The 26175-nt window shown below is 40.7% G+C and overlaps 1 protein-coding gene across 2 annotated transcripts in view; it reads right to left on the bottom strand.

The window, feature by feature from the left end:
- Nucleotides 1–26175, bottom strand: part of fto (FTO alpha-ketoglutarate dependent dioxygenase) — a 113421-nt gene that overhangs the window by 59617 nt on the left and 27629 nt on the right. For both annotated transcript variants that reach the window (XM_042218470.1, XM_005912953.3), the window contains exons 5-8: nt 25596–25675; nt 23749–23892; nt 17473–17592; nt 1234–1358 (exon numbers count right to left, since the gene is read on the bottom strand). In XM_042218470.1, coding sequence (XP_042074404.1) covers nt 1234–1358; nt 17473–17592; nt 23749–23892; nt 25596–25675 — 469 coding nt within the window. The remainder of the gene's footprint in view (nt 1–1233; nt 1359–17472; nt 17593–23748; nt 23893–25595; nt 25676–26175) is intronic.

Genomic DNA, 26175 nt, shown 5'->3' with positions numbered 1-26175 from the left:
GGTAACATCACATTGTGGGTGGTGCGGGAGAACTGCGATGGTAGGGGACAGTTCTGATGTTCACTTGAGGGTGGGGGTGGCGAGATGGTTTCTAGCTTTCAGCACATGCCGCTGGAATGCACTATCAGAGCAGGCCCTACATCAGAGTTGTGAGGCACTGGGCGTTGACACAGCAAAGCAAGGTGTGTGGAAACAGCCTGTTTACAAGACTCATCTGGATGGGACAAATCTAAGGGTCAACTAGAGGGGACAATGCAAAACATAGAATAGAAGAATAGAGTGCCTTAGAAATATGAGGGCGTAAGCACAACAGGAATTTAACATGAAGTTTTCAAAAGAAAATGGATTTGTAGCCTTTGAATTATCTTCCTGCCGCTTTGCTTTCACTAAGGTTTAGTGAAATGTCTGTTCTCACATATGGGTTCTTGTCTGCATGTAACTCTGAGGTCAAAACTATTGAAAGAGACAATAAAGAGTATAGCAAATGTGAATGTAGTGGTCATGTGTATATGTAGTGTTTGTATGTGTCCGTGTATATGCTGGCGGAGAGAGTAAATGGCTAAAACGAACAGCTAAAACAACACTGGTGCATGTGTGAGGCCCTTCTTTATCTGAATGGATAACCGACGTTCTAACCCCTGTGCTCTCCTTCTTTATCTGGAGGGAAGGAAGTGATTGGGCCTATCCAAGACACATGTGTCATTGTGATAACTGTGATAACCGCCAGGCCCGAGGACCTCAAACCAACACCAACCACACCATTGCATATCTCTGGAATTCACACCGATTCACTGAAAATGAATGATCAATGCACATTGAAGCTATGTAGGCCTGATGTGTCACCTTTTGCAACTCGTTTTTTTATTTTGTTTGATGATGTGATCACAGTTAATAAATCTCTTAACTGAGAACTAGATATTGACACATTTTACTACTGCAACAACACTACACGAGCTATAATAATAGCTCTGGGTTTGCAAGTGAAATGAGGTGAAATGAGATATTATCTTTGCTTTCTGCCTTGGTTTGTGTAATCTTGAGGAAATCACAGCAACATGCATGCATTACTTATATTTGATCAAATCAGTTTAGAAAATTAATAAACGTTATTATTGGAGTGTGATGGCATTTCCATTTAAAATAGGGACTCATAACTGATAGACTACATATCAACAGATGTTTGTTTTTTTGAAGATCAATGGAAGTAACAAAGTTGGTGGTATATTGTGTTACCTGTCTCTCCATGTCTGTCTTTGCTGGTGTCTGTCTGTCAAAGCAGACAGCAGGATCTCTGCCATCTCCCTCCTTCCTTCTTCTGCTTGGTCTTCCTCCTCCACTGCAGCCAGGAAAAGCATAGTCTGGATAAAAAAAACAGCAGCAGAAGTGGAAATAGGTGGTTCAAAATAGAACTGAATGGAAATATGTGAAATACCAGTAGAAATGTGAAAACTTCAGTAGAAAGTGGACAGGTAGAGAAGCACCATTAAAAAGTGCTTTAAATAACAGTGGTTGTTTAAACCCCACTACAGTGATTTACTCTATTAAATTCTACCCTAAATACTAAACAGAAAACTTGCAAAATTGGGTAGAAAGACCTGAAGTGAATCCTGGCGTGCTTGTGCTTCTATCCTTAGTTTAGAAATTGCACAGCTCTGAGCCAAGACTCAATTATACCATCCCTAGGATGACAGCATGCAGTAAGTCTAGTATAAAGTCAGTTTCACATCAGAGGATGGGCAAATTACACCCAATATTAGAGTGTGAGTCAATTAATCACGTCCTGCACAGCACAGTGTAATGTGTGAGTATCCCCCTGTTGAACATGAATTACAGGCTGGCTTAAAGTGTGACGTGGCACATCAGTGATAATCGGAGACATCCCTGCAAACCTTCGCCTCCAAGTCCTCCGCAGCCTCTAAGCTGGTTGAGAAGGAGTCAAATGAAAAAGGATCTGGCAGCCCAAATTAAATGCAGTGCTGTCAGCCACACTCAAATCCCTCTTTCCCCTCACCGTCTCCCTCTTCTTCTCTACCCTTCACAGACTCTCTCCCTCTCTGAATATCCTTAAATGTCTCCCCCCTCCTTTGCCAAGCCTCTGAGAAGTGATGGATCTGTAACTCTGACTGACTCTGACGCCTTGTTAAGAACAGTCTCTTCCTGTCACATCCACCAGTCAAGCACGTTCATTTCTTCCCATTAACAGTCACTCGCTTCCCCAGTCATCCAACCTTCTTTTCAAAAAACCCACTATGTAAGGGAACCTTCATTTCTTCCCCTCACCCTGTTTTTTAATCCCTTTCTGACAATACACCTGTCTGTCTTAATTCATGTGAAGATACGTTTGATTGTCTCTCTGTGTGTGCGTTTCCAAAGGAGAGCAGTAATATGCTTACTTTCTCTACAGCACACAGGACAGGTGTCAAAACATGTGGTGGTGTGTGACTGATTATACCTGACTCAGAGGAGACACCAAAGATTAAGGTGACCAGGAGGAGGCAGGGCCGGCTGTACTCCCTATGGAAACTGTGCCTTTCAGTTTGGATCAAACCCTGTCCTCCTGGGATGAGTGACAGGCTAAGAAAGTGCCAGAAAGTGTATTCAGACTGTATCACCATCTCAGCTGGTAGACATCACATTGCCATGCTGACCGTGTAGCACAACGCTGAAGAGAAGTGATTCACAGTTGATCTGAAACTTGCTCTAAGGTGCTTCTAAGCTTGCTTCAACTCTTCCCAAAGCTGACTTTGGATCAAAATGAATAACAGGGAAAGACTGCACATCCATCCATCCTTTTCTGCTTCCAACTGCCAGGGGTTGGAGCTTTCATAGGGCCACAGGCAGGGTACACCCTGGACAAGTCCAGCCTATCGTAGCCACATTATTTTCAAAATGCTAAATTATGTTGCATACACTTTACTCAAGTGAATCTTTGTTTTTTTCACCCAACTCAATAATTCCACTAAACACTACCTAAATAACCTCTGCTTTTGTTGGGGTGTGTATATATTTATGAGTGTGTATCGAAAGCTTCTATTTGTTCTCTACAAATTTTTGTGAGTACAGTGTAGATTTTTGTGAGTAGAGGTGTCCCTCTTATAATTTAAATCTGTGTTAGCAAGCCTCTTCCCCACAAAAATAGGTGAATGTCTGTTTGCATGGATAACTTTGTGCATGTATGATCTAGTGTTTAGAAGACCCAGTGCTGAGAGAGGCCTTCAGGTTTAGCCCCAGGCTGATCCCCGGGCCATTTAGACACCCTGCTGGTTGTTTACTGGTCAAGCCCAACCTCAGTCAGACTCAGCCAGATCACAGTCCTTTATCTCTGGGTCTGTGTTAGGACTAATCAGCCCCCTCTTTTCTTGTATTTACCCTTCGATGACAGTAGCTGTCCTCAGTCTACACCTCTCTCAACCTGACGCTGACCACAGATGTCCCCCTGACCCAGGCCACATTACAAGGTGAATGAGAGGACAAGACGTTCCTTGGTACTCTTTTCATTGGTCCCCAGACCCCATATTCAACCCTGTCTATTTTACTAAAGTTAGGCATAAACATTTCCGGGCCTGTGCAGAGGTGGGGAAGATAAACAAACATGCAGCCAAGCTGAGGTGATATTTTGGTTAGTGGAGAGCTAGAGTGATGATAGTGTTCCAAGCGAAGGCTGGCTGGAGGGCAGCCTGGGGCAGCTCACTAACACCTCGAGCCAGGACTGTATCTTAACACCAACAAGCATCTGTCTAGTCTATCACATAAGGGCATGTCACTCATTCAACATAGAATAATACAATAGGAAGATTGTTGCTGCACATAGAGCAATATGATTTAGATCCTTTATAATGCAACAGAGGAGCTGTGAGTGGTCACATAAGAGCTAAGAAGCTGAAAGGCAAGAAGATTAAAAAAAAGATGCATGCACAACTGAAAGTTTGCACTCCATAAACCAGACCTACTAGCTGACCACCAGAGTGTCTGAGAAACTCTTAACACCCAATGAAAATGCCTTAGCTGACTTTATCCCAGGACTTTCCGGGTACTCCAAGTACTCTTAAGCTCACTGGCACTCTCTTTTAGGGAACCTTTCATGTCTGCAGGCCACAAATGCTTCAATTCCAAAATGAGCTCCCTTATTAACTTGTTTAAAAGACAGAGGTGAATTCTAGACGAGAACACCATCTAGATGATGACTAGATACCTAAAATAGGAAGAAGGTAAACAAACTCACAAGTAACACTAAACATTCCAGAAATTTGGCTGGTGGCTGGTGTTAATTTGCCACAATAGTGCCTCCCAGCCTAACTGCACCTCTGTCATACTGGCAACCTCCCCATAGGTCTCCTTGCCACTAGCATGTGTAACAGCCCAGCAAAAAGCCAGCAGACTCCCCAGTGTTTCTGTTTGCCAACATCTCACTGTGCCCATATGGAGGCAAGAATGGAGATAACTAGTAATCCTACTGGTTGTGACTGTTAAGCCATCACTGTGGACTTTAAACAAGATCCGGTCTCTATTACATAGTATTTCTATCATTTCAAAGGGTTTTTTATTGAGTGACTCATATTTGAATACTCCATGTGAAAATTAGGAAAATAATGAAAAAATAAAGGCGGTGCGGTCTGGGTTTGAATCCAACACCTGGCTGGTGGAGTTTGCATGTTCCTACTGTTGGTATTCCGGGTTCTCTCCGGGTACAAGATTAGGCTAGGTTATTGTCAATTCTAAATTGGCCATAGGTATTAATAACACTAAATTTGATAAAAGGAAGAGTATGGCTGGGTGAAAAAAATTTATATTTTTGTTGATAATTAACAGAAAGTGGTGGAACGCTTGCAAAGCTAAATGTTTCTGTTCAACAGGTCAATGAGTCAGAGGTCTGCTAGTTTGAATTCTGAAAACGACTGACTTACAAGTGATAATAGTGCCGGGGGAATATAATTGAAAAACATACTAATATTGTATAAATGACAAAGATCTACCTTTTCAGACACACACAACAACAAGAAAGTTTAAAGTCAAAATTCATAATATAAATGTTGCTATATGCCAACATTTCTCCTTCTCGCGGCTGTATGTTACGTGTTCTCTTCTGTTCTCTCTCATTTGTCTTCTTTCAGATATTGTCCCCTTCCCTTGTTCATAAAAAGGAGTTTCTTTTTTTATTGTCAGTTTCTCTTGCAAGCACTCACATCACTTTGACGCAAGTTATTTTTAAAAACACACACACACAACGCACACAACACACACACACACACACACACACACACACACACACACACACACACACACACACACACACAACACACACACACACGGCACACACACACACACAAAACCACACACTTCCTTTTCTCTCAGCAGTTTAATTTTTACTGTCCCCTTCCCACACCAAATCCAGTGTAGCACTCCCGTTGCATGGTTAACACATTAGCAAATATATCAGGTTTTAAGATTTAACCCTTTTCTCCACATCTCCAGACACTCCATGGACTTTTGTGACAGTTTAAGTTCAGCTGCTCTGACACCTGATTTCATAGGCCCTAGCAATGAGAGTATGACAGACCCTTAGCTGCTTTCATCTCCCTCCTTACTCTAATACAAGAAACCAATATCACTTTGACCGCTGGTGGAAAAAGGCATTGAGCACCTTGCTCACGGGAATGGATAGTTTCTGGTCTCAGATGTAAACAACTGGGGAGCTGTGATCCTGGTAGGGCTCACTCCAGTCTGGACAAGGGATCTGTGTATGTTTGCTGCATGCCACCAGCGAGTTACTTTGCACTGGAGGGGACTCTGCACCGGTGGAAAAATTATATTAGCCAAGGAAGAAATAAGCCCAGACCACATTCACTTTCCTGTGACATCACATTCAAAGTCATAAAAACTGTGTGTGTGTGTGTGTGTGTGTGTGTGTGTGTGTGTGTGTTAGTATGTGTGTGTATGTTTTTTTTTCCTTGCTTTGTGCCTACCATCACACGATTACAGATGGCTCAAAATTGAGGCATACCTGAAATGAAATTTACTCAGTTTCCATTACATAAGATTGGTTGATAGTGTGTGTGTGTGTGTGTGTGTGTGTGTGTGTGTGTGTGTGTGTGTGTGTGTGTGTGTGTGTGTGTGTGTGTGTGTTCGTGCGCGCTTGTGTGAGAGTGAGAGAGAAGAATGAAGGGTGTCAACATTGTTGATCGGGGTTGCTAGTGAATAAAATGAGAAATGCTTTATGAAAATGTTCACTCAAGAATAATTTAAGGAAATCTTTATTTTGTATATTTATGTCTTTTTAAATCATCTGAGCAACGGTTAACAGTTTATACAATTGAAACATTCACACTGGCGGATTTCAAGGCTTTAAATTTACTCCCAATAAATTATTTTAAATCCTTTTGCAGACCTATAACAATAAAAAGACTGATATATTGCACCTTTTGTTTTCTATACAGTACACATTATGACTACTGCAATTTATTTTCTATGCCAAGATCTCTAAAACATTCAATTGAAACCTTAACAAGATTTATTTTTTTGATAAAACAAGATATTTCCCGCTTTGTGTGTGTGTTCTCGCAATCTCCGTGGTGACAGAAACCTAGGCCTTTCTGCCAGATTGACCTTTGCAAGGTCGCAGCTACCATCAATTATAGCAGCCAGTAAAATGGGGTTTGCTACACACAGCAGATTATATGGAGTGTAAAACATTAGAAAAATGTGTCTGAAACATCAGAGTAGCATGTCTGAAGTGACAAAGGGTGAGTGGGAATAGAGACAATCCCAAAAAGGGAAGACCCCTGACAAGTGGTTTTGTTTGAAGGCATTGTAACACAGTCAAGTGGGCAGGGATGCTTTCTATGGGCCCACGGCAGTCCATCTTATGGACAGAATACAAGCAGGATGGAAGGACATATGCTTTGCACAGGGTCAAATGAAGCAGAACTCTCGGGCTTTTGTGGTGATCTCTTTTGGTGGCAAGAAGAAAAGCAAATCTGTTGTCAAGTTGTAGCCCAATGGGCCCACAAATATCACATAAAAATTCACCGGCCTGTTTTTTTTGCAAGGCTTTTGTCTTTGACCCATGGTAAGGAGTGTCCGTCCAGTTGGCCTTAATGGCTAAACCACATAGTTCTTAGTCTGAATGAGCTCTCCAGCACACTGTGGCAGGGGCTACACACGCACTTGTGAAAACGGCACACCGGCCTGGCTAGAACGCATAATCCATCCATCACAAGAAAGCTTTGAGAGGCGCTTTGACTAATTCAGGACAATGAAGACAGAGCTGGACAGAGATATTTGCGATGAGCGTGACACTCAAGCACCTTCTGTTCTGTTGAAACCCCCTTTCTCTCTTTCAGTATATGAAAGCTGAGTCTAGATTCTAGCTAGATAGCAGATTGTGATCGGCACCTCACTCTCCTGCCAGTAAAAAGCTTTTTGCTGACTGGGGCCAAAGCCAGCCTTTCTAAGCCCTGAAGTAACAGCGTTACACACAGCACCATACTTCAAGTCTTCAAAAATGCTAAACCAATAAAAAGGATTTCCATCCATCTAAACATGCTCACATAGAAGAATTTTGTTTGAGAGGGGGGATATGCCTGCAGGGGCTGAAATGTTCTGCTAACAAAGTTTTGATTGAGTAAGAGAAGTCTGAACACTAGTGATTCTTCAGTTTCTGAATCTGCCTGACAGGGCTTCTTATATGTCCAGTCTGACATCAAATTTGAATTACTGGTAGATGTACAGTGAAACAATGACTGTATCTTAAGTAGAACAGATTAAGATCTGAAAAATTATAGGCCATAAAATACAATTTAAGTGTTAGGTCTGTATAGTATCAGCCATGAAGGAAAGTTAGTTTTACACATGCCAGTTTTGTTTTTTGTTTTTCAACGTAATGGGTAATCAATAAATTCACTTTTGCATCACTGTCTGTAAATAACCTGTCTGTCTGTATTCTGCTTCATTCATATACACAAGAGTGGTACTGCACATGCCTTACACAATTCTATACATACCACATGGCGATACAGTAATCGTAAATGCCAAACACATAGCGCAGCGACATATAAGTAGATTATGGACTTGCATACTCTATAAGATTCTGTCTACTTCAAGCTGGCAGGGAAGTCAAAGACACCGTAGGAGCTTTTACATTCAACAATTTATGTTCAATAAAGCACCTATGCTCTTAAAAACTGTGGACTACACTGATATCATCTAATTAAGTAAAGGGAATTAAAAATGCACCTATCGTGTTCCTAATTATTGCCATGAATCGCAAATCTATTTTACATTGTATTCAGATATCAAAAGGCAGTCAAGTTCAAACTTCTTTTTTATGACATTTGTGTTTGCTTTTTGGTTGTATTTTTGGTTTAATCTTTCAACAAAGTGGCCCTCGCTGATCAGCGGCCAACCATTATTGCACATGTTGTGTGTTGAACCTTTTGATCAGCCCCAGAGGACTTTTTTAAAACAATCTGTTCTTTCAAATGCATTGCCATCAACTGGCAGCAGTGAAAAGGGAAAAAAAAATAAAATACAGACTGGATCTAATATGTGTTTTTTCTGATTATCGCTATGGTCATTTATAGCTAAAGAAGTCATTTTAAAACTGCCAAACTTCTACAATGTTTAAATTGCGCTATTATTTTTCGTTTTGGAAAATGAATATGCAAAAATTACTTCTAATATGCATTTTAAAAAAATACATTCTAAACATGCTTAATTTTCTTTTTTTGCATATTTAGTATATCTTCCCTCCCATTGTGTTATGCGTGTACGTGTGATTACTCCTCACCCAGGGAGGCTGATTAGAGTGGCTAAAGGGTGTTTATGAGACAGTTAGCCGGGAGGAGATGCCACCCTGCCGCTCTCACCCAAATAAAAGAGCCATTTATTACATCCAACATGACCCTCTCATTACACACAAATAGGAATTAATGAGTGCTATATCGGGCACTCCCAGCAGAGCAAGGCAGGGCCCACTAAAGGACTAGCTTTAATTACACTGTCCTACATCTCACCCATTTAACACCACCCATCAGATCACTCTATCTGCACTGCAAGGGAAGGGTAGCAGGGTAGAAGATTAGTGTTACCTAAGAGGACGGCCAATGAATGTAAAACAGAATCTATAGTTAAATCACATTAAAAAGCTACCTGTTACCACCAGCACACTTTTAGGCTGTTTAATACAAAAACACAGATCTCAGGTTTTCTCTACTAGGATATCTTCTTCATACTGAACATGGCAGTTTTGAAAGGTGCACAGTAAAGCACTTCCCAAAATGCTCCCAGGACTTACGTGGCCTTTTCCAGTTTCCAGCATCAGCTTTTCATTTCTCTGATTTACCTTAACTCACAGATCCTGATACCAACTTCACTGTTTACCTTTATAACTTTCTTCCTCAGACATCAGGAAAAGTCACAACCACCCTGTCTTATTTTTCCCCCTTGTTCCACTTCCCTAAACCACCTCCATCTTCACTCCCCCCCCCAAAAAAAATTATACAATTATCATCCACAATCTTTTCCCATCTTTTCTCCTTTTCTTTGCGTTTCTTCAAGCGAATCAGGCAATTTTACAGCGTCTTCCCACCAGAATCATATCATTCTCTCCACCCTCTCCACACATATTGTTTTTAAACAGGACTGTGTATTTTAAAACCCAGATTGCTGCTCCAAACATGATGGCTGCTCCAGTGATTTTGAAGAATTAGCGAGGTACCAAGGTATTAAATACTTGTTATTTTCCTGTAGTAGTTGCGCACTTAAACAAAGGAAGTGATCATGGATTAAATTTCCACCACCTCTGATCCTTTACATTTAAGCTTGCTTTGGAGATGAAAAAAAAAACTGTTATCTGAAACTTTTTAAATTTATTGCATGAACAGTGTATATCAGCTTAATTCTGTAGTTTTTGACCCCGCTTGTGTGTCATAATAACAAATAACAGACTGCTATGTCATAACCTAAAGACTTTAGTTTCCATTTTTGTTCTTAGTTAGGGTCTTAGGGGATTTTTTTTTTCCATTGTTCACATTGAGGATCCATATTTGGGGTGGGCCGTTTTCATTTTCATTAATTGGTTTCATTTATTGTTTCACAATGTGTGGGCGATATAAAGCCCCCTGAGACTCTGATTAGAGACTGTACAAATAAATGTGAAATGAATTTGAGCTGACGTGTAGATAAACAATAATAAGGATATCAACCACATGACCTGATGAGGATCTAGATTCAGATTTAAATGATTTTTATTAAAAGTGTGTGCACAAAGTTCAGAGTATGAGAACTCTATTTTTGTTCTCTGCGGCTTACAGAGCTCGGCGCCACATTGCAATATGCATACTGCTATTTCTGAGTGCGGCGAAGATTGTACAAGCTGTCTTCATATATTCAATATTCAAAAAGATTAATATTTTCCTAAAACGACATAAATTGAACAATTTTTTTTCTTTGCTTTTTACAAATCAGAGTGTTTTCTTGTGTTTGTGCCAATATCTTTTACTAAACCATTTTGACATGATTGCCTGCAAGAGTAAACAATTACACCTGGATCAAAGTGCAATAATTTTATGTCAGGTGCTAGTTAGTAGTGATGTCTATAACAGATTGGGGGTTTCAGTGAGATGCCCTGAAATCTCTTTCATCTTTTTAAACTTTCTTTCCCATCAAGGCACTTTTCAACAAATACTCAGTCCCTCGCTGCATCTCTCCCTCGCCCTCTCTCTCGCTCTGTTGGTATGACACATGAAGCTGGGCCCTGCAGCCAACCCCAGCGTCCGCACAGAATGCGATTAAGCTGAGCAGTGATTAATCTGGGCTGCCCCATAATTCCTCTTTACCACTTTAATGGATGTTATCTCCCCTCCTCTGAAGGCTTATCTTGCTGATCAGGGCCAAGGATGAAGAGAGGAAGAGGAGGGGGTGGCTATGAGTAGAAGGAGAGAAATCAAACCAAATCCATACAGAGGTAAGTAAATGAATAAGAAAGTAAATAAATAAGTAAATAAATAAATGTGGGGATTGAGGGAGCTGCTAAGCGGATAAGGCAGATCAGTCTCTGTAAAGTGCTCATTTGTTTTCTAAGAAGACGAGACAAGCCGCCTTCAGAGCCCACTGATACAGTAAAAACACTGTCAACACCACAATTCACAGACAAACAAAATAAATTATCCAAACTGCTGTCAATAAAACTCTCCATCCCCGCATTGTAAAGATGGGGCGTGCACAATACTGTTGCTGACAGTCAACGGTACAATGACCAAAAAAAAAAAAGCCATTGTTTCATGTGCAGCTTCCACATTGTCACGTACAAGTCCTTGTAATAAATTCCAATTTTAGTCATCCACATTCCTGAAGCAAGTTTACTCAGGTCAGCTTTATGAAGGAAAAGGCAACACCTCTTCCCACCTCAAGAAGACTACAATGAGCTATCTATATCCTATTTTGGGGAAATAATTACGCATATAAATGAGGACTCATAATCACTTTAAACTGGAATTCATCAAACAGTGAGCTGCATTCAGATTTGGTTCGCTGTCACACACTAATATGTTGTGAAACACTATGAACTTTGACAACAAGATTGCAGCTCCATGCAGACATTTTACCACACCTGTGTGTTTGCCACTTTTATTCTTCTACATAACATTAAAAAATATCTGAATATTGCATTACATAATATATATATTCAGGAATAAAAAATGAAAAACTGTAGCAATAGTCGCCATTTCGGATATCACCACAAAGCTTTTTAAAAACTTTTCTAAATGGACACCGGCGTATTTTTAAGTATGTCTGTATATCAATGCCTGTCCTAGTGTTTTTTGTCCTTCAGTGTCTGTGTTCAAGTATATAAATGCGAGTGTATGAGCCTAGCAAAAGACTGACAAGGTTAAACCTGTTCAAAGCTCTTTTTTTCCCCGCTTCGGCTTACAGCGATGCTGCAGTGAGATTCTGTCATAGACAAACCTCTGTGGGATTCCATTCAATACTACTGTACATCTTTAGGTACAAAGCTGCGGGCTGCATTGGCTCCAGGTAACATAAACGCTCCCTTCAAGCCACCGCGTATCTGCCCATGAAAATTCTCTAAAGGGGTTTAAGCATTTACGCAGAAACACTATCAGGCACTGCCGAAAATTCAGCTTACCCTGTTGAATAGGGACTTCAAAGAGAATTGCAAAATACCTTTCCACCGCTACATTTCTCCCCACTCTTTTTCCTCACTCTCTCCATGTGTGTCTTCCTGCTTCTTTTCATTTTATATTTCCAAACACAAGCTGCTGCATGATGTAAAATGTATTATCAGCCATATATTTCCTCTTTAAATGAATAATAACAATAATCTCTGAGTAATTTCTTTTTTATACAGCTCCATTTTAAATAGGGCAAAGCAAGCAAGCTTATATACAGCTGCAGGTAAACAACGCCAAGCAATTATGAACGTGTGGATTAGGCCTCTACTCTATGTTGTGCGATAAGGAGAAACAGCTGCTACTATCCAGGTAACAGCACATATTGACTGTCAATGAAGGATAAACTACTGTGCAGCTGCACATTTACTTCCTTCGCACACACTGCGGCCACACTGCACCCCCCACACACACAGACACGCGGACAGAAACATACAAATAAATCTGAAGCTATACACGCAGACACACATTTCGCACACGCTCTATCTGTGCGTAAGAACCGCACAGAATTGAATATAATAAAAGTATAAGCCTATTTACGTAGTGTGGAGCTTTAAATGCAAAACAATATGATGCATAAACCCAGTGTGATTTAATGTAAGAGATAATAAATGGCTTCATAATGAGCAATAAAAATGGTCTTTAAGCAGTTTACTGCTTAGTTCACACTTATAATTAAACGGGGATTCCATGTGTGCATATAAAGTGGATATAAAACTCTGCCTAACTGTGCAAGTTAAGCGGCAAGCAAAAGAGAAAAATTACTGCTGGTAAACATCTGCAACGTGATTCAGCTTTAGCCCCTAGCTTTTTAAAATATACTGCCTTTTTCTCTCACCTGGACCAGCACGGCAAGCTCTCCAAATAATGCATTACAAAAAAATTGCTCCCTAAAATTATTTACGGCGTAACGCACAACAGAAACCATAACATTTATAATGTTTTACAAAGCCATCAAATAAGTGGAGAGGGGATTAATTGCCCCGGGCCGACCTTAAAATAATTATTTTGAGCGGTGCAACTCTAAACTCCAATGAAATTGATACACTTTGATAATTAGATTCTTGGCACTGACCCGCTGAAGTCAATAAAGGTTATTAAGGCCAATTGCTGTCTAAACGCATTACGGGCAGAGTAAACTGTCCGTCGGAGGCCCCTGCTACTTCAGCGCCAATATGATAATCCATTCTCCGTCCTGGGGGTTTCTTCCCTAGCGCCTGTGTCTCCACTCTGCCATACAAAACCAGATTGGATTCGCTTAACCTTTCCAGGACTTTGATCAAATGAGCTCACACAGCAATAACATTTACATTGACCCCTCCACTCTTGCTCCCCCCCACACGCACACACACTACCAGCAGTTTTTTTTTTTCTACCTCCCTCTCTCCCGCATCCCTCATTCTCCAACCCCTCCTCAGCACGTTTGCTCAATAACCTAATCAGCTACTGATGGCGACCAGGCCAGGTTCTGTATGATTGCAGTGCAGCCCTCCTCGGCTGCCCAGATTGTTTCCAAAGACTGCTATTACAGTGAGGGGAGAAAAAGAAATGGTCGCCAAGCGCATCTCGGCTCATAAGCATACACATGCATGCAAAAGCCAGCCTCCATTATAAATCAAAGAAAGCAAATTTTGTGACACAGGGAGGGAAAAAAAGAGAGTGTGTATGTGTGTGTGTGTGTGTGTGTATATATATATATATATATACACACACACGTACTGTATGTGTGTGACCAAACCATTGAAAAACAGGGACTGACAGGCTGGGTGAACGGTGCAGAGGAAGACATGGCCCCGATACCACTTCCTGTTTTGTACATCTTGAAGTATACAAATGTATTCAACTGAATGGATCCCGTTTATTATGAAAGCAGATTAATTTCCTTGATATGTGTTGAAAAGATTTCCATCTACAAGGCTCGTTCTTCTGTCAAATGAGGGAGAAAGTGTGAGAAAGCGAGAAATACAGCAAGGTAGCGGGAGCGAGAGAGAACAAGAGAAAGAAAGAAAGGGAGAGAGAGAGAGAGAGAGAGAGAGAGAGAGAGAAGACGGAGTGCATTGAAATCTCTTTGCATCCGGTGGCTTTTGAAGTTGTGAGATGAGCAGCCACAGAAGTCAGGAAAGTGACAAATTAGGGAAAAAGCTGTACTGTGCAAGCAGAGCTGCTAAATCAATTAAAGTCATGCCGAGTGCATACATTAACATCAATGGCTCACACATACACGCAAACACACACACACACACACACACGCACACAGGACAGGGAAAAAAGATATGCTCGTGGGCTCGCTGTCGCTTCTCCCCCACAGTGAAAAGAGAAAAGATAAAAAAATACCACACCGGTATTTAAAATATTCTGCATAAAGCCAAGACTCTCTGTCTATTGTCACTCAGATGGAAGCTATTCATTGTTGCTAGTTTAAGGAAATGTCACTATTGTATGATAGCCATGATAGCAGAGTCCTGGGGGAACAGAAGGCTGCGATCCAGGTCTAAACGGACTTCGGCACCCTGGATCACAGGGGAATGTAAAACCTTTGAGTTAATGCCCTTCTTCCATGCTGCCGAAACAACCTTTTACCCTACGTACAGCCACACCTTCCAACATACACACATAATATAGTTTTGCCGTTCATTCACATAGGCATGCTAGAAGAGGCGGATTCTTTGTTTCTATCAAGGAACCACGTGAATTCATGAGGCACCAAAAAGAGTGGACTTGTTTTGTTTCGGGTCTTTATTTATTTATTTATGTATTTTATCAGAATGTCATTCAAATGGAAGGATGAGCATTTGCATGACAACAGGCTGAGGAGCAGAGAGGGAGCCCCAGGGAGAGACAGTATCCATAAACAGGAGCTAGTCACCCCATATTGCAATATTCTTCATACAGACTAACAAACACATACATAGCCCAGCGCATCCCACGACAGTGTGTGCTAAATATGACAATAAAGAGGGGAAGGCTGGCTGTTTGTATTGCTGTTTTAGCAGGATAAAACAATGCGCTGCTTTATTGCTCAGCACAGTGTATAAAACAATACAGTGTCATTTTATAAACCCTATTTAAAGAGACATATATTTGCTATTCTAAAACACCCATGGTAATATCAAATTTGACAAAAATAATCCTGTATTAATATATACTCTGCAGGCAAGAGAAAAATCTAAGTAAATACATGGTAAACAGCGTCTGCACACAGTAGGTCACTTGTATTTCACTAAATTATACTATGCTGTCAATTGCCAGCTTCAAAGTGTAAAATATATGCAATAAAGAAATGTGAGGGGAACCCACATAATTTAAATAACTCAAAGTAATTTAGAGAAATGTGTTTTAATCTAACGGCAGAAAAGCCACAGCTTTCAAAACCACCGAAAGGAAAATCTATAAGTCACATCTATAAAGTGCTTTTCATCAGCATATCAGAGGTCGATGCATGTATGTAAATATTGCTGGCAAGAGCAATAATGTTGTCCTTCATCACAATAGTGAATCATTACCTTTATGCATTCACTAGTGTATCATTTTTTGCACGGGTTCAATATGCATTCCTGCAGAAGACATACTTGCTTTTGTGTGATGTGACACTGTGATTAATTCAATTTGGTGCCAAAATATTTAATCTGTAAAATTAATGTTCTAATAAACTCGTGTTAATGTAATTTGTGATATTTAAAATACCCATGCATTTATTGTTACACATGTATTATTACCTTATTTTAATTATTGCATTTTGTTGATTTAGCTTTTTATATTTTTCTAAAAACAACTGGTTTACTTTTTTTTTTCCCCCGAATTGCATAAAATCTGACATTAAGTTCCAACGACATGGCGGAAATCCATATTTGGTCACACATATTTTTTTTCTAAAATGCATAGTGGACATGGTTCACTTGCCCATTAGAGAGACATGGAGACAGAGGAACAGAGAGGGAGAAAGACCTCACATTTCACTGATGCCCTTTTCTAAACACAGGTCCAAATCACACACTTCATCTGGGCACGGAGGTAAAGCTCTAGATGAGTTTAGCCCCTGTCTACTAACACCCCCACCCACCCTCTGCCAGGCTGTTCAACTGTGTGAGAGAGAGGAGGAAAGAGAGACTATGACTAGAGCTGAGCAGCAGCGGCACTGTTCTCCTCCAGCTCCAGTCTTTATCCCCGCCTGAGCATTAGATGTGATTACTGCTCAGCGCTCGACACTGACAGAGACAGAGAGCTCCCAGAGACAGCAGGAGTGGGTGAGAGACATAAAGAGACAGAGAGCGAGGGAGAGCACAGAGGAAAAGAGGAGCACAGCTCTCTCGTTCCCTGCGATGCTGCTACAGTGATACAAGAGTGCCCCCTGCTGCTTCTGGTGTCTGGGTGTTAAACACACACACACACACACACACACACACATACATATATTGTGCACGCACTCTTTGAAATCCAGCTATGAGAGTGGGACTGCATAGAACTTGTGGGGGTATACCAAAAGCGAGACCAAGCATATGACTGTGTGGCTTTCCGCGCTGTGTGTCTACAGTGTGAGTATGTCTGCGGCACACAGAGAATTTACAGAACAGAGCTGTGACTAAGGTGACTTAATTATGAGTCTGACATTACTAAGTGATTCCTTTACAGTGGTGTCTAACTAATAGCTACGCACCCACGTTCCGCTCCCATAAAAATTCTGTGAGGCTACGATTAAACACTTGACACATCCTTAATAGTGTGGCCTGGTAAGAAGATAGACAATATACCATGTAATTTTAAACACACCCTCTCTGGTGAGGGGTATTATTGGACAGCAGATCACTTGTGTAGTTTGTGTAAGAAGCACAAGTAGAGGCGTGTTGAGCATTTAGTTGAAAGACTTATTTTGTGTGACAGCCTTACTACACTAGCAAAGAAACTCCTCATATTTTGGATAAATGCTCTCATTTTTATGTATTCCTATATTTTGAGGGTATTACCTATAAAGCAATAGTAGTAGTGTTTTAATATACATTATAACATATTTTTAATATAAGGAAAATACTTAAACTAAACCTACTAACTGTTTTCATCTATGTCCCAGAAAAGAAATATTATGAGTGTAAAACCTAGAAAGCTAAACTCGCACAAAAAGATTTTATGGTAAACAGCCTACAAACTTAAATTTAGATAGATTTTATTTAACCATCAAAGTCTTAGTAAGTAATCTGTGTGACAATGAGTCGATGCCAAATGCAGTAAAAGTCGGGAAACCAGAGAGCAAAGCTGTCATGTGACTAGCAGTGTGTCCGAGCAGTCTCACCATGGTCTCCATGAGCTTCCAGTCCTTCTCCAGCTGCTCCATCGGTCTGGTCCACCAGCTGCAGAACCGAGCATAACGCTGGCCCTGAAACCAGTACTGCCGCAGCCACTCAAACTCCACCTTCACACACAAATACACGTAAAACAAAAACGTTGTTCAGAGAGACAACTTTCATCTGATATTTACATAGATTATATATGCATTCCTTTCCCTGTTCTTTTCACTAAGTACATCTCTAAGTAGAACACTGACTTTTCTGTTTAGATACATTTACTTGTCAGAGTGTGAAATTATATGAATGCTTTTACAAATACAAAAATAAATTCTTAGTCCCTTGTAAAATAAATTGGACATGATTTTGCACTGGAAGAAAATGACACATTCCCTTGAAATCATACTTGCTAATTCCATCTTTGAATTGTTGCACATTCTGTTTGTCACGAAATAGTTTCAAAGCACGTTCACTCATTTTTGACACGTAGATAAAAAAAACATCCTACCACAAATAGTACAAACATTGGTCATGTCTTTAAGTACAATCACACCCTCAAAACAATTTAGACACAAACAAGCCTACTGTATGTCTGCTCACACACATACGCACCCACACACCTTCCATTGAGCACACCTGAAAACTCCGCCCTCTCCTTCCTTTCCTCATTCTCTTCCCTCCATCCCCTCCTCTCCTGCTCCGTCTGGAGATGACAGTCTTTACTGCCAAGCCGCTCCCCTCTCCTCCACTGGGAGTGTTTTTGTTTCCTGCTCTTTTGAAGTGCTGATTTAATCCTCGCACGGATGCTTCACGTAGCCAGGTGTAGCCTTTCTATTTCCAAGTGTGTCTTTCCGTGTTTGTGTGTTCGTACCTGAACTGTATGCGCATCAGTGCATTTGTGCCCTTGCAAGTATCTGTCTGCATAAATGCGTGAGCGTCTTTGTTAATGCGTATACAATCGCCAACGTAAATGTGAATGTCAAAGATTGCCCCAACTGCCACCAACGTAAATGTGAGACGCTGAGCTTCCCTCCCCCAAAACATTCTACAAAGCATCATCCACTGAAAACAATGCACGCTCCATTTCATGTTGACGTAGACAACTGTACAACACAAAACGTAGTTTCATACAATGGAAACGCATATAAAATAGCACGACGAGAGCCATTGTTCCTTTTCTGAAAAGTAGTTTGTTTATTGTTCTTCTAACAGAGCATTAGGCAAGCAGAGCTCTTTTACAGCTATGAACAGTCATCAAAACAGTTTAAAACACATTTATTCCAGCTGAGCGCTCCCATGAAATAAAACTATAATTTGGGTGATCCAAAATTGTCATCCAACTTTGAAAAATTACGTTCATATATATAACTACGCTGCACTGACCAAAAAGTCACGGAGACCCATCTTCAGTTTGAGTTTTATTTTGAGCGACATCCACTGTAACTTTCTCTCTAGCACAAAAGTTTGAACAGGCCTGCAACTGAGCAAAAGACTGTCAGAAAATATGGCATAAAGTTTTGTCTCAAAGTATATTCGCAATTAGAATCAAGAAGTATGAATTATACTTGCACTGCATTGTTAAACCTGCAAGTGTATCACAGACAAAAGCAAGTATAGATTCAGCAAGAACTTTCCTGTCTTCACACTTCACAGTGTTGGAATCCATATAACTTCCACAATCCAACATTTATAGTAACTTTATATAAGGATTTACCAGCTGTCGTGAAAAAAGAACGTTGATTATCTTCAATCTTTAGTTCTAATTTTTCACTCTTGAAACTCTTAGATTTTCCCATCTTTGAGTGCAGCAATTCAACAAACACTTTAAATTACAAAGCTTCGTAAGAGTCATGTGACCAAGAGTCACATGACTCTTACATTAAACTAACTTCATTAGCAGTAGCAGCATTAACATGGATTATATGTGTCTGAAGGATGTTTCCCTAAACTGAGTTTGTTTTTACAACAACAAAAAAAACTAATAGTTTTGAACTCAAATTAAGTTCCCAATATCCTGAACTCTTCTAATAAGAGCCACTGGAAAGTTTGAACACTGAACTTAAAAGATCCTGCGATTGGTGACATTTTTTAGTGGTTACTGCTCTGCAAAATGAGGCAAGACATCTTCCATACAGTCGCCCAAAAACAAAGGGCAAAAATTATTTACACAAACAACTTGAGAGGATTCTGTCCTGGAAAAAGGCTCTGATCACAGTGGGGATGACATGCAAGGACTGGGGCATGTCAGGGAGAATACACAGCCAGTGGCACTGCTCAGCAGCCTCTCAGTCACTCCATACAACCCACCCTTCAAAGAAATGTCATCCTTTATGGTCCCTTCAACACAATCCAAATCCACTCCCCTTCGATCACTACAGCTCAAACACACAACAAAGCCACACGAGCCAATATCGGACGTCCTTTTCACACAGTCTGTCCATCCTTCTATCTCTCTGATTGTCTGCCTGTCCTTTAGTGAGAAGAAACCAACCTGTGTCTCCACTTTGAGCTGACATGGCAGCCAGTCCCCTGCTGCGCAGGCCAGTGGAAGCCACAAAGCACGCCATCTAAAGCTACTGAGGAGTGCTGGCTATGTGGCATTTGGAGGCTAGCTACCCAGCTGAGAGTTACCAAGTAGGGAACTATGACTAAATGCCACCTATTCAGGTAGACAGATCGAAAGTGTGTGCGAAAGAGAGAGTGGTTGTTAGGCCTAGTTTTTCTATGAGATGGCGTGGGGGAGTGAGAGGGGAGTTAGTGACTCCCCTGAGGCAGTCGCTGTCATCTGTCCAGGTGATGGACACACCAACTACACATTAGCTGCACATTAGTTGACCGGCCTCCCACCATGGCAACTCTGGAGTTAAAGCCAAGTAGCCCCTTTTTTCCCCCCGATTTAATGAGGTACATTTTTTTTTCCACACCTTCACGGTAGTCCCTGAGCGGGTCCAATCAATTTCTGGGCTGGGCCCTGAGGTGAGAACTGATGAGAGTGTGATCGATCCCACTCTGCCGTCCTCTGTTTACCTTTCCTGATCTCCTCACATATAAGCCTGGTTACCGGTGAGCAACTAGGAACGCAATTTACACTCATCACACATTTGCCAGAGTAGTCGCACACAATCTAGGTTATAACACACAGATTGCTATATATGTTTTACTTTCACCCTACAGGTAGAAAAAAAAAACAAAAAAAAAAACTTGGGAATGGTCAGGTTTTCTAAAATGACTACTCATAAATTATAGAGGCTTTTTCTCATAACATTCTATCTTCAAGATAGTGTTTGTCACTTCTTTCCTCTCAGACTAAAGATTAAAGAAATAGTCATCTTCGAATCCTAAAATCTGTTCATGTTAATCGTCTGGTCGCAGCATTTTTGTACAACTTGAAGGCCTGAAAGAGACGAATTGTCCAAGCTGGTAAATCGTAATACAATTGATCATAGAAATTCAGTTTGAAACCTTTGTAAATTTCCAGTTAAGTAAAGGGCTTAAATTAACAAAAGATTCTTTTAATTGATATTTTACACACCGTCCCAAATATTTTGAAAGCAGGGTTTTAAACGAATAAATGATATACTCAAAAAATAAAACAAAATCTAAAGCCTAAATCATGGCATTGCAAAATTCAGAAATGGTCAAAAATGTTGCCTTTTATGGATAGATTTATTTTATCAATGTAGTATTTTTTTTAATAAAACCAAAGCACAGAGAAATTAAATAACCCATTAAATCAACCAATACGATGAATAATTAGAAACAATGTTAACAAGCAGTAAAGGTAATGCAAGTAAAAATGACAGCAGAGATAAAAAGTACAAACCACAATAAACTGAGCTGTTACAAAAAATAATTTGAGTACTTATTAATAAGATTACTTTGACATTCTCATTGTAAGCCCTTTTAAGAAAGCCGTTTCAAAGCAAAGCCAACACTGAAGCAGCCTGTGGAGACATTTTGGCCATGAAAACAGAACATCAGAAGGTCACACACAACTACTTCCGTACAGTTCACTTTCTGCCAAAGCTTGTGGGAACCTCCCCACCCCCCATCAATATTTACTGTGGGGGAACTAGCATCATTAGAGGGGGTCCCTCAGGGCACTCTGTCACACACCCACCTGGGAAGTGACACAGTGGCTTTAAATGAGACAAGACATTTGCGTCTGGGATTAGCATTTCAAAGCCAAACCTGCACATGGGGAAGGTGCGGTGATGCTGTGTTAGCCTACCTCCGCCACCTAAAACAGGAGGTGAGATTAAAAGGAGACAGTGAGAGGGACCAAACACACAGGTGGGAATTTTTTCTTTATTTCCATCTCTGTCTCCATTCAATTTTTACTTCAATTAGCCATCCCGACTGACCCCCAAATGCTGACAGCGATGGCAGATGCTCTACTTCATCTTCGTCAAACCGGGCCCACACCCTGTGACAAATGTCAACCTCCACCTCCTTGCACCACATTGCACAATATCCCTGGAATGTCAGCCAGTGCTAGCTTGCTGTTTAGCACTTTTTAAGGAAAGGCCCATAAGGCACAGCTCAGGTCAGGCTGCCTGCGTGTCTCAGGCTTGTTCACTCCTCAGTCGCCCATGTCAAACACGACCTGCGCAATATGCACCCACCAAGAGCCAAACTGGGCCGCGATCATAAATAACTCCACCAACAATACATCATTTAAGTGGGTGTTCTGCTCTCGTGGGCAACTCCAAACAAATGGCCACATCGATCATTGAGAATGCCAGGTAGGGTAGGCTTGAGCCCCCGAGAGTACCCCTCCTTACTTAAATACTCACACACACACACACACACACCTGCTCTTTTATAAATTGTGCGCTGTTTTCCTGAATAAACCAATGTTTAGTAATCCTGTGCCACAAGCAAGAAACTAGCAGTTGCTAACTCAACTAGCACAGCAGTTCTCCCAAACCAGACAGCACTATTGTTTGGCTCTGCTGAATAATTAATATTGTCTACAACCTTTAAACAACCTTACGTCAGACTCATCTGTCATGGTATCCTGCTAAGGGGTCTGGGTGCTAGTGTCAGCTTGGATGTGAACTTTGGGCCAAAGGGTGTAAAGAGGGAGAGGTGAAGTGATATATTAACTGCTGGCCTGCAGCAAGTGAACACAGTATGCTGGTGGCTCTGCAGACAGCCACTCGTGTTCCTCTTTTTTGACCTCCCTCTATCCCTCCATATCCCAAGCCAGCATCACTCATTGTTCTGTATAAAAAGGGGTTAAGGAGTGGAGAGGGGCCTGACTCCATCTTTTAGAAAAACATATGGAGAGGCTATTGCTGTACAATCCATCACAGGCCAGGACAAATGAAAACAACCTGGATTTCATATTGCAACCATTTCCCTGAGCAGAGACAACAAGGTACGTAGAAGTTGGTAAGCTGGCAAGCGTCCATCCTGCCATGTACAGATGTTTAACCTGCTATCAGATTACTTCCAGTATGGTACACAAGTCTCATAATGCAGATAAAATAGAATCAACCAGAATCCACCAGGATTAAAATGTTTAAAAAAGGTTTAAAGCACACGATTTTCCTCTTTGTCATATTTGCTTTTCATTTCAGATTTTAAGAGTTTTTGTTGGAATGTGTTTTGTCGTTTTTGTTGTCATGTTTTTGACATCATTTGGCTCATTGGAAGACTGACATGGAAAGATATAACACACTGATACCGTAAAGTTACGTAGGGTGATTGTCCCATCAAAGAACACAAGGTCAACCAAAGGGCTTCATTAAATGTATGTTCACCAGACTCTATCCACAGGTGCACAAGTCTATACAATGCAAAAGCAAAATAAATAAATAAGCAAACTGTTATTAATCATGGATAATGGTTTCATTGTATTTCCACAATACTTTCTGTGATACTGTCTTGAAAAATCCTGTCATATTTGCAGATGGTTCTTAATTGTTTTTTGTGACCAGATGGAACAATTCAGATTGTGCTAGGAGGGCCATGAACTCTTAAAAAAAAGTAAAGGAATAGTCTTTAAAACTTAAGACTGGAATCCTATTGTCTAAACTCTTGGCACATATTCACATTAAGTAGTCTCAGAAAGCCCTAAAAGTGAAGTCAGATTTATAAAACTGATTCAGATGTGGTGCATACAGCTCATCTACGCTAGCTTAACAATGCTAGTAAAACTACATGTAAAAAACGCAAATAAAATCAAAGAATGGTCCAATGTGCATAACACACATATCACAGACACACGTGTACATACATATGCACATTCATGTGAACACACACCACCGTCTCCCCACCTCATTGTGAATCTCCTCACAGTCCTGTAGCGTTGCCGGCAGCAGAGCCACAAGCCTATGGGATCCTGTGTCGGGGTCAGTGTGCAGGTTGGACAGGGCCTCCTGGCAACGTGACTGGATGTAGGTCAGGGTTCCACTGGAACACTGATCAGAACAACACAGACTGTGTTACAAACAGAGCGTAACTGCAGTGCTTGTGAGAAATTTAATACATTTAACCTAGGTGCATGCCTAGAAAATATGCATATACTGGTCAAACTACCCAACTAATAAGCTGTCTACTTGCTAATATTAAAACCACAGACAGAACAGGTAAACTATTTGCAATGTTCTGTTCGGAAAATTCATAAGGACACTGCTTCTAAATGAAGCACCTACAGAGACTTGCAGAACAAGTACACATGCCAATGCCAAGGGCATTTTCTAATGGCATGCAGCCTCCCCCAGCTTGACAATTTGCCCTAGCTGGATTGCTCAACAACTTGAGAAACATCAGTAAGAACCCAAGGCATTCGTATGACCTAAAAACTGATCACATCCTAATACAAGTAAGTCCATGGGCTTCGCTGGAACATGCACATTCCATGACCCCAACCTATAAAACCCAAAGGATATCCTATGGGCATCCTGGGCCAAGGAAAACCTGTTTCCTAGATGTTGGTTCTCTAATGGGCAATAGGTGCTTTGACAGCACAAGTAGGACCTACACAATGTCAGGCAGGTGGTTTAACATGCTAACATACTAGCCTAACATCTCTGTGGAATCAGAGGAAATTAACATTATTTTATGTATGTTCACCACCTCATCCTGCACGACTGCATCACTATTTGCAGAAGAATTTCTGTTTAAAAAGGCTTTGGCTGGACTGTAAGTAGTTCTTGTGAATTTCTCTTTAATGTTAATTTCTGCACATGTAGACAGATTTGAAACAGACAGTAAGAGATTTGTTATTTTTGCCACAGTTTTAATCACAGTTAATCGCCTTGCTATCACAAACAGATTGCATGTAACGTGAACCCATTCACTCGCAAAGTGATGACAGACTGATAGCAGACGGAGTATTGCCAATTTATCAGTCATGACACACAAAAGTTGCCTGGAAGATGGTAACTTATTGCAAGCGATCACAGACCTGGTCCCCGTCTTTGAAGCAAACACTTAAATGGCAAAAAAACCTGCAACTTGACTGAATACTGTAACTATAATTCCCATCACGCCACATTCACCATTTTCACTACTGTGGCTGTAACAGAAGGTTGCTGGCTGTTTCAAAGACGGTGTTGTACCGAAGACCATTTGCTTTCAAAGTAAATTTGAGCTACTTGAAATGTTTTAATTGCAGTAAACAATCTGTGTTTTCTGTTTTGCCTTCTACTTTTCCAAGTTTCCACCCCAATCAAGACTGCAGCAAACAACAACGAATTGCATAAAGGTTTTTGGTGCAGCATCGCATCTTTGAGACCAATTTCAACTAGTGACTACTAGCAACCACTCACTAACCAGCCAGGGAATGCACATTTTCCCTTAGCAGTCTGATGATTTTTTTTTTAAAACATTTTGTAGTATATTTGGATATACTGCAGTGGCTTTACTTACATCGCCATACCCTGCAGAGAAAGACCGTTCGTTTTTCTGTTTTATTTCTCAGTAAAAGGGTTGCAAGAGGACAACAAAGTTCTTCAGTATACAATGTTGAATATTATTTACTTATTAACTTTTTACAGAGTCTTTCAATAAAACAGCATAGCAGCATTCCTTATTAATTCCAAAGGAGGCTGTCGGTAGACCATACAGCATTTTACGAAGCGATTCAGAACAGAGTTTAATCTGTTGTCTGACTTCTCACCTCAGCCACTCTGTGTGTGGAGCTGAAGCGTGCAGTGTCTCCAGCTAGGACACAGTGCTGGTGGGTACTGTTCAGGTCATCTGGTAAATACAGTTAAGAGAAAACTATCAAAACACAACGACATTACCAATGAGAGTTATCAAAAGAGCAGCGAAGAGTAAACAAGAGCTCACAGCAGAACTGAATGTTCATCCCATACTGAGGTTGTGTTTTTTAATAATTAAAATAAAGAGTAGAAAGGAGCATAAAAGGAAAAGATTATGACAGAAAACACAGGAAAGAAGGAGAGTGAAGAAACATGACAACTACATCATCCTATACTCTCAGACAGATTGCGCTTGGTCCAGTACCGACGAATCAAATAGAGTGAGCAGCATTGTAGTATAATTTTAATTACCAAACAAAACCAGATCGAGCTCAATCTGTCAAGATGGAAGAGCCATACCAACAAACATTTGTCCAATATCACACAAGCTTTACAAAGAGGCCTTACTGCTGTTTCTTGTGTATCCCTCCATGTGTTTCTTTGTGTGTATAGATGTTTCTCAGCTCTGCCATTATTTGCCTCATAACAATAATT

Source organism: Haplochromis burtoni, unplaced genomic scaffold, assembly GCF_018398535.1.
Source record: "Haplochromis burtoni strain Fernald_Lab_line unplaced genomic scaffold, NCSU_Asbu1 Contig_2, whole genome shotgun sequence".
In the NCBI taxonomy this organism is placed as follows: domain Eukaryota; kingdom Metazoa; phylum Chordata; class Actinopteri; order Cichliformes; family Cichlidae; genus Haplochromis; species Haplochromis burtoni.
This window is presented reverse-complemented; position numbering and strand designations above follow the sequence as displayed.